General features: G+C 39.4%; 1 protein-coding gene across 1 annotated transcript in view; it reads right to left on the minus strand.

The window, feature by feature from the left end:
- BANK1 (B cell scaffold protein with ankyrin repeats 1) overlaps positions 1–1,114 on the minus strand; it is a gene marked incomplete at its 5' end in the record, with an annotated part of 309,000 nt that extends 307,886 nt beyond the window's left edge. The window contains one exon of the mRNA XM_079774535.1: positions 1,042–1,114. Within this exon, the coding sequence (XP_079630661.1) occupies positions 1,042–1,114 (73 nt within the window). The remainder of the gene's footprint in view (positions 1–1,041) is intronic.
- Positions 1,115–10,316: the final 9,202 nt, after the last annotated feature.

Below are 10,316 nucleotides of genomic sequence, written 5' to 3' on the forward strand. Positions count from 1 at the left end.
AGCTATCACGGGCTCCAAATCCCTTCTTGTCATTTCCCATTGTCACAAATATACTTCCCATTTTAACTGAAAATCAGCTTCTTCGACTTTATATATTAAAACATGCACTAGCCAAGAGAAGCAACTGAAGCCAAAACTACATTACCTGAAAAAATGCTAGTAAGCTATGAGAAATTCTATTCAGCAAATTCATAGAATTTCACTCAGATTTTCTTGTTGCATTTCTCACTGTGAACATCTCCAGTAATCATAACACCCAAGTGAAGGCTTAAAAAAAAAAAAAAAGTCAAACTGCACACTTTTTATAATATTATAAAGTTCACAAATGCATTTGAAATACTTCAACAAGAACTGACTACAAATGCCATGAAGTCAGTTTGACCTGTAAATGCATTTAGGTATCCAAACAAGTTGACCGTTTCTTCTATTTAACAAGTGAGCAACATCTGTGGAGTGAGGTTGGTCTGCATTAGCCGGATAAGCAGGTCGCAGTCCACCCGAGCAATTTCCCATTTTCAGCATTTTGAAAAGCTGAAAAGCGGGCAGGTAAATGGGAGGCAGGGAGGGGGGTCGCCACTGACAGAGGATGCCACAAACCTTTGGGAGGTTTTGCTGTAACATGTGGACAGAACTTTTAGGATCACGCATAACTTTAAAACACCCGCAAATCTTTAAAACACGTCCCAAGGTGATTTGAGAAACTAGAGGACTCTGTCCTGATGCTCTGGAAAGTTCCAGCTACCTGCAAGTTGGAGACACGCCAGAACACAGATTGCACTCCCACCTGGTTGCGTCCACACACCCCCAGCTACCCGCCACACACACACACACACACACACACACACACACACACACACACACACACACACACACACACACACACACCTCCCCGCAAAGAGCTGGGTTGCCAGAGGGACTGGCAGGCAGCGCTGGTCCCCATGTGGACCAGATGGCCCTCTGTCTCAGCCGCCGAGCCCAGTGCCCAGCCCGGTGCCTCGCGGGCCGCCTCCCGCTCAGCTGCCCCAGGGCGCGCCCACCCACCTGGGGGCGCTGGGCCGCTGGGCGGCTGCTCCCGGCGGCTCCCGCTCGCCCTGCCGGGCGCTGCAGGCAGCATCGCGGCGCTGGAGCCAAGGCGCCTGGAGACGGCCGCCTCCCAGCTCCGGGGTCTCAGGACTGGAGGGCCGCCGCGGGCTGAGGGTCTCCGGGCCTCTTCCCTCCGCAGCCCGCACCCGCCGCAGGCAGCCGGGGCCAAGGTCTCGGGTTACACAGCCAGGGGCTCAGGCGTCAGGGTCGGGCTGGGCTCCGCTTTGCAGGGCGCCCTAAGGAAGTGAAACTGCTCAGGGGCTTGCTCTTGTGTCCTTTTAGGCTGCTTTAGTTTCTGACACTCTCTGGTCCTGTTCCCTCCTCACCTTTTCACCCAGGGTATCTTTAAAGCTGTGTTACCTGTTACTGCAGCTCTTCTTGTCCCATTCTAGGCCTCCCACCATACCCCCACTTTGGGCAGAAATAGTTGGAAAATGGGCGGTAAGAGAGATATACAGGTATGGATCTAAAAATTAAGGTGTAGATGAAGGTAGTATTTAAAAATATATATATTTCATTTTGCACAGACTTTCTAGGTTAGATTCATAAGGTGTAAAGGACTCAGTAGAAATTAGATAAGGATCTAAGTAGGTACTCTAAACCGGAGTGCTCTTGGTTGCTTTGTTTGCTTTAAAGGCTGAGAAGACTCACAGTTGCCCCAGATTCTTAAAATAAATTTCCCTCTTCTTTCAAAGATCTCTAAATTATCTTATAAAGTAAAAAAAAAAGTTGAAGATTAATTTGAAGATTTGGTAATAGTCTGTGGTTTAAATGCCCCCCCCACCCCACCCCACCCCCCAACCCTTCCCTTTTTAGAAAAGTAACCTGAAAGGAAGGCTTGTGTAGCAACTATTTATCTCACAGTCTTTTTCAGGCACACCATAAATATCAAGTATCAAAATGTTAAATATTTGTCACATAACTGGCCTTGTTTTATACTTATAATGAGGAAAACTTGGAGAAGTCTGTAAAATGTCAACAAATTTTGTAAACTATTATAGACCTAATTGTTTTTCAAAACTTCCTCTAAACTCATAATTAATTTTAAGTTGATCTCTGTATTTGAAATAATGAAGACATTTTATCTAATTTAAGAAATAATATATTGACAAGTTTATTGTCTTCTGTGAATGCCTGTTTACTAAGAGCCCTCAGTATAATAAACTCTCAGTCCATATAAACTCTTGGTCAATATTTTCAAAAATTCAATTGTCAGGAAAGCATAACTCTTCTTAAACAAACCCACTGGGGAAACAATGTCTTAATGGATGCATTTGCTAATATATATATATTCTTTTTTTTAAATATATTTGTATTGATTTTTTTTACAGGGAGGAAGGGAGAGGGATAGAGAGTTAGAAACATCGATGAGAGAGAAACATGGATCAGCTGCCTCCTGCACACCTCCCACTGGGGATGTGCCCGCAACCAAGGTACATGCACTTGACCAGAATCAAACATGGGACCTTTTAGTCTGCGGGCCCACGCTCTATCCACTGAGCCAAACTGGTTATAGCAGTATATATATATATATATATATATATATATATATTCTCCACAAAGGATACTTTGACCAAGATTTTGAGGAGGAAGGAAGACATATAAACACTCCACCTTATACTTCCCAAGTAAGCATCCAAGTCTTCAAAGGCATCCTAGTTCGTTCTGTGGAAACACATAATGCTCACTTCATCCAGGCAAGCAAAAAAATAGTTGATAAGGATAGTCTTCAGATAATAAATTGTATCTGAAACACACATGGAGCAGTCTTCCTGTATGAAAAGCCCTGGACTGGGACTCAGAAGGCCGAGGTTGCCATGTGGACTCTCCATCTTTCTATCTCGGCGACTGGTGTAATTAATATTTCTATAATCTCAGCTAAATGAGGAAATTAGAATAATTATAGCCAAGTCTTTGCCAGCTATATAACTTTATGATCCTGTTTCCTATAATACACATAGAAAAAACAAGATTTACATTAGATAGGAAAGTTAACTATAGCTCCAGATGCTCACTTTCACTATTTACATCAATATGATACTAGTAAATGGAAAAAAAGCAAAGCAAAAAATGTGTATAAAATTATGGGTTGGTTTTTAAAAAAAACTATTTTGTTTAATAAAGCTATGTGTTAGAAAACCTTTCAAAATCTTCCACTAAAGTTCCAAAATTATTCTAGCTATGTATTTGTTTCAGGTACTGAATGAGAACACAGTTCTTGTTCACAAGTTATGAGGTAGTGTTTCAGCCCATTTACTTACTTATTCTTTTGTTTCATTAGTTGTTGCTATGAACAGCTACTCTGGTTTTGTTTGTTTGTTTTTAAGTAATCAATGTGCCCAGCACAATGTTTCACAATGTTCATGTCATTTTGTTTTCAAAATCATATGGTTTTAACCATAATTTACAAATGAGGAATCTGGGTTTTAAAAGTTTTAAGTGACAGAGCTGGAATACAGTCCTCAGTTTGACTCCATAGCCTGTCCTCTTAACAATCCTTTGTTCCTTTCAAGGTCGCATAAAGTCATTGCTAAAGATTTCATAGACACCATAAGCAATTTTATATCTAAACACATATAAAAATTGCTTTTTTTTGTACCCACTTTCCCATAGAACGATAATCTCATAGAAATAAACATTCATATTTTTTAAAATAAGCATGAGCTGAACTCATAATTCATTACAATGTCGGTGCTATTTGGCTGAGGATATGTAGACACTGTTTTCACAAAGAAAGGAAAATGTGTGGAGATGACACACACACACAGATGTAGTGACTTAAGTCTTACATGTATTGTAAGTTTTCCCATGCACTTATGAAAAGATATTTTTAAAATATGTTCACTCATTTTGGTTTTGTTTCTCAGTGTCAACTTCATCTTTAGTCACAGTTGACTTTATTTTACCCCTGCTTTTTCCCTTAAGGAAATGATACTGTCTGAAATTCTGAGTTATTTCTTGATTCTTGTTCTTAGGGAGGAGGCACTTAGTAATTCTCACTCTAAGATACTTTTCAGGCAGAAGGCCACCAGCAACCTGTAACTGCGTGTTTCTGATTTTACCTGTGTTATAGAAGGATTAAAAATGCTAGCCACAGTTGGTTTCCTGTTTCTCAATATATCAAACTCTTGGATCCATTGACTTCTTGCATTTTTTTTCTAGCACCATGTTGATAACCTCAATATTATTTCCCACTTTGTGGAGATTATAAGAGCCCCACGGTGAGTTTATGTTCCAGTAAGTGGATGGCTAAGGTTGCTCACTGTTGCCTTGTTGCCATAACCGATTCCTTGGGACCTATGCATAGTGGATTATTTTGCTAATGCTGTTGGTTTTATTTCTGCTTTTAGATTCTGTTCTTTCCTAAAGGATCAATGTATTATACAAGTGAAATCATATTTTGCTTTTTCCTGGCTATTTATTGTTGGAGAATTTTCCTCTTGAAAAACATGTCCAGATTTTTTTTTTAATTTAAATTATTTATTGTTTAAAGTATTACATGAGTCTCCTTTTTCCCCTAGTGACCTCTCCCCGGCCATTCTCACCCACTAGCACATGCCCTCATCCCCCTACTGTCTGTGTCCATTGGTTATGCTCATATGCATGCATACAAGTCCTTTGGTTGATCCCTTACCTCCTCACGCGCCCCCACACCTTCCCTCATGGGTTGGACAGTCTGTTTGATGACATGTCCAGATCTTTAGATATTGAATTATATTCTTCTCACAGTTATGCTTTTTATTTGCTAGTTCAAAATTAGACCAAATACTGGAAATGTTTGAAGGAAATTCCTAGCAATACTATTTTATTATTGTTACTGGGAGGCTTTCTTCATTTTCTTACCCTTTCTCACATTTAACTGAATTTTTTAATATTAATCTGTGTAATGGGCCTTGTCAATATATCCACATCACAATCCTCATAAGCTGTGTAAATACCTTACATTACATGGAAGCTGGAATTGAGTTAAGGATGTTGAAATGGGAAGATTATTTTAGATTAACCAAGTTGGCCAATGTAATCACCAGGGTACTTATAAAATGGAGACAGGAAAGTAAAGAAAGAGAGGTGATGAGGAAGCAGAGATTATGGAGTAATGAGCTTTGAATGTTGAGAAAGGGCTACAATCCAAGGAAGCTTCTAGAAGCTGGAGAAGCAAGGAAATGGATTCCCCTGCAGAGCCTCCCGAAAGAACCAGCCCTGCTGAAACATTGACTTTTAGCCTAGTGAGACTGATTTTTACCTTCTCACTTCCAGAACTGTAAGAGAATAAATTTGTGTTGTTTTAGATCACTGAGGTTGTGGTAATTTATTACAGCAACAATAGGAAACTAACACATAAACTTTCCAGTGATAAATTGAGTGTTAGGGGAAATTCCTTAATAAGAATTTTTTTTACATTCTTCTAAATAAACATATGGAAGAGAATATTCAATTCCCTTTAGCATTAATTTTCTAAGTCTCTGTGGAGCAATAGCTCACTGTTAATTGGTAGTTGTAGTAGCTTTTTGATATTCCATCCTGCAGGGCTATTTGCATTATGTACTTGCTTCTGTTCTCGGGTGATTGAATAGAAGTGCTGAATCTTCTCTTTTCTATTAGATTGAGGGTGACTTGTCGAATTAACCAAGTTTTCTGCTGATACTGCAGCTGACACCACCCCCTCTTGTGCTAACAAGTGACAGGGAATTTGCTCAGTAAATCTGAGTTTTAACAACTAATACTATAAAATGTTTGAATGCCAAGATAATCCAAGATCCCCCATTTCTCTTTTTGGTTGTTTTGACTTTCTTTGGGAACTCTGGTAATTGTTTTATATTATTATCCTATAATTATTAATTTGATTAAGATTTCAGCCCCACTCCCTATCTAACATGTAATAATGTTTTCCTTCATACCTATTTCACCACAGGTCTCCCATTATCTGAACCTGTTGGCTTCACTCCTCCACAGGATGGATAGAAGGTAACATTTCTCATCCTGGAGGGCATTCCCAATGGTTAGAGGCTGGGAGTGAGCACTGAAGGATTGTGGGTTTAATTCTCAGTTAAGGGTATGATCTCCCATGGGAGAGGCAACCACCAGTTGTGTGTGTGTGTGTGTGTGTGTGTGTGTGTGTGTGTGTGTATCTCCCTCCCTCCGTCCAACTCTCTTTAAAAATCAATGGGGAAAAAAAATCCTCTGGTGAGGATTAACAACAAAAAGAAAACACTTATTTTCATTACTCATTTGTTAATTCATTCAAAAAGAATTTAGTAATTTATACCACATACTAGTATAAAACACAGTGCAGGGCCCTGGATATATAATGATGAAAAGACAGTCCTTGCTTCCCAAAAGTCTGCTTTCTAGTCATTCTGCTTCAATTTGGTGGAGAATTGTATAGGATAAAGAAATACTAAATAGATCTATGGTGATTGAAAATACCTTTGGACCATTGGATGGATCAGGAATATTCTTGTAAGTAATATGATTGTGTGGGCAGTTTTTATTAAAAATAAGTCATGGTAAAGAAACTTTGAAATTGAGAATGTTTGAAACTAGAAGATAGCAGCAGGAAGTGGTTGGAGAAAAATTTCAACAGGAAGAGAAGCAAAGATAATGTATTCGCCATCGTAACTGCTTACGGCAGGTTCGAAGAACTGTGCCCCTTGACACAATTCAAAAATTGGGAGAGAATTGAGAAGGTAGTTTTTATATCTACCACATAATTCCATAGGATGGTAAGTAGCCTGTTCACAGTTTAAGAAGAGAAAAAAATGGAGACATTTACTTAAGGCAAGTGAAGTAAGTTTCTTTCCAAAATCCACATCCTCTTGGACTATGACCTGAAAAGCAAAAGTCATTGTAGTCGATGTGTCATTCAAAGAAGAAAAAGAAGTTAGAATAATGGACTCTGCAAAGAACTAAAAAGGGAATAAAAACAGAAAGCAACAATTTATGGTGAGAATTCTCGCTAAAAATATGAGTTTTCATTTCCCAAAAGCAAATAATAGAAATGTTTATAACATGAAACCAAAGCCAAGAGAAAAGTACCTGAGAGTTCGTTTTACTCCTTTCCTGTGGCTGGTTTGGCGTTCATTTCCCACCTTTTGATAGACCAGCTGTGTGGTATCAAACTGTGAGTTGTCTATGAGGTTTCCGAATACAGGCCCCTCAGCAGCACAGGCTCTGTACTCTGCTGCAGACTTCATGTAGAGCCCATGGAGCCTGAGCCTGTGAGGAATGCTGGGGTAAGCACAGGCCATCCTTATTGGGACCAATAACAATATTTCTTCATGAAGATCTCCTAGAATCAAAAACATCATGTATGCTTTTGAAGGAAAGGGAGGGCATTTCTCAGGGGTGAGTTATTTGTAAGTCTAGGTCAAATATATGTAAGAGAGGGATGTTTAAAACTATTTTGAAAAGAGGTAAGAGTTTAAGTCATGGGCATGGCTATCTCCCAGGAGGTAGCTTGACTAGCCACAAAAATAGAGGAAGTAAGGGGGATAGTGAATTTGTCTAATGGCCAGAGATGTAATGGGAGAGCACTTCAAAAATTGTGGCTGAGAAATATAAGAAATATATTTAATCTTGTGAGTACTGCTGAAAATTTTTGTATACTTTTTTTTTTTTTTTTTTTTTACGTTTAGGGTCAATTATCCCTACTCTTGACCAATTTAAACTAATTAAAATACAGTCTCTAAAGTCATCTCAATTTAGGAAAAGGCAAGTTCTCTTTGGTACATTGAAGCCATTTTCACACGTGAATTCCATCTTACACTAAAACAAACGAAACATGATAATAGATCAGGAAAGCTATTGTAACATACAGCTAAATATGTGATTTTATTTTCTAAATCTTTACTATAACTTACTCATCACTGTAATACCCTTAGCAAGATGATTTTTTTTCTCAGTCTTCTTCCCTTGAAACTCTGCTTGAAGTGGATAGATGCCAACTATATTGATAGGTTCACCTTTTATATCTTTCATATGAGGTAAAAAGGATTCCAGTTTCCGTGAGAAATAGATTGCAATTTCCATCTTGCCAGCCATTTCTTTTTTATCAGATATATTGCCTAGAAGAAGAAACAGAGAAGCTACATGTGGGGAAAGCATGTGATATTTTTTCACCCTTTGCAGAAGTACGTATTATGCAAGGGTCTGCATAGTTTCCTGTCACACAAGCATGACCAGTGAGAACAGGAGTCATTAGGGTCCTTTCTATTCCAAGGAGGAGGCCCATCTACCTACCTCCTACTCAAACATACTAGTAAAGGGAAGAAGAGATCCACTATCTGACATGTGTCCCAATGAACTGGAAACCACAATAGAGGTCAGTTTGAGACTGGTGGCCTCTTTGTGACTCTGAAATGGGCTAAGTAGTTAATTCACATATAGTTCAGATCAACCCTGCTTTAACAGAAACCAAAGGGGATTCCCTTCTTGAGCTTAAGAGTGGATTTGTCAATCAATCTAAAATTAAATAATCTGAATAGATTTGACTACATCTTCCAGTGACTTTCTTGTCCACTGTACTTATTCTTACTTTTACTATAACAAACTTATATATTTGATTCTTATTGATTTAAATGTAGCCTACTCATAATAAGATGTAAGTCTCATAAGAGACTTTATTCATTTTTTATCCCCAGGCCTCTCATAGTTTCCAATATAGAGCAGGTAACTATATGTGAAAACTAGTAAGTGATTAATTAATTACTGTGAGAACTATTAGAAACATAAAGTTGAACAACAACAAAATCGCAGGTCTCAAAGAGCTTTCAACCTAATGAAGAGGACAGATATGTAAATAATTTACATAAAGTTAAACCCTAAATAAGCTTGCAGAAGAAATTGGTTAAGCCTAAAGTGGAAGAGGTGATAAAATATCTTTAACAAGCCTGCTGAGCAAAGTATGATTTGGAGTTTGGTGCTTTAAGATTATGGATTATATCCACAGTCAGGTTATTTCCACAGAGATGATGGAGGTAAAATCGGAGAGCAACTGTGCTATTTGTAAACCTTGGACTTTTATTATTTAAACAGCTTCACTGCTGGTAGCATTGTTTAAGATTTCAGCAGAAGTCATGTATCAGCCTTAACTCTTTTGTCTGGACATGATAGATATGAACCCAGCTAAAAGCAGTTTATGTAATATGTGATATATTAGTGGATCATGTAACTAAGCTATGGGAATGGGAATGGTATACCTATGCCTTGTGGAAAACAGAAATAAAGGATTACTCTCTCTTCCTCTACTTTTTTTTGTCATATTCTAAAATAGCCTCAAAAAGTTAAAACATTAGCTTTTCAAAATGGTGGCCAAATAGGTGGACGTATCCTGTGCCTTCTTATGGAGCAGATAGAAGGAACAACTAAATCAAATAACATTCACCTGGAATTGGTGAATTAAACACAGTTGGTGAGACAATCTGTGACTGGAAAGGACAGAGGTCACCTGGAGAATGGTAAGATCTGGGATCTGGGCTGGAGAGAGAGATACGCAACCACCAGGACGAGAGGGTTAGAAGGAATCTGTGCTGCACCAAGTCTGCGTCCCTTGGGGACATGTGTAACACTTGACTGTGTAGGAGGGTCCACAGGGCTGCTGGCAGCAGGGGAATCTAAATATAAGTCCACAGCCATGAGAGGCTACACCCAGAAATGCAGCCTAAGGAATTGCTCTAACCATACGGTACCGGGGAGGGGGGGAGGGTTGGGGGCAGAAACTCACAGTGGTGTGGTACTTTTGCCTTTATCTGCTAAACACAGTTTATAGGACAGTGCAGCTGGAATTGCAGTTTTGTGGAGTCTGGGAAGAGCCTGTGGAAAGGAGCAGTGCAGGGAGAGGTGACCAGGAATCTGGCACTGGGACATTCCAGACCCTCCAACCATAAGCAGCCATTTTTCTCCTGAGGAGCCAGCCACGCCCAATAGCACCCACAGGACAACTAGTGCAACTGCACCCAGCCTGGAGCTTTACAGAGGAAACAAAGAATCTGAGTAGCCCCAGGGAGCCCTGGGAAATGGATTGAGGGGCCGTTTGGTCCCAGAAAACGATAAAGCATCACCCCTACCTAAAACTAGTGTCAGAAATAGATGCTTGTATAAATAAGACTGAAAACAGGCAGGCAAACAAAGCAAGCAGATTGGTCCCGCCTGCCTGAAACCAACTGCTGTAGACACAGACACAGAGGAGCAGTGGATTGCTGGGAACTTCAACATGATGCTGACTATCTAACAGG

Source organism: Cnephaeus nilssonii (genome assembly GCF_951640355.1).
Source record: "Cnephaeus nilssonii genome assembly, chromosome: 1".
Taxonomy (NCBI): Eukaryota; Metazoa; Chordata; class Mammalia; order Chiroptera; family Vespertilionidae; genus Cnephaeus; species Cnephaeus nilssonii.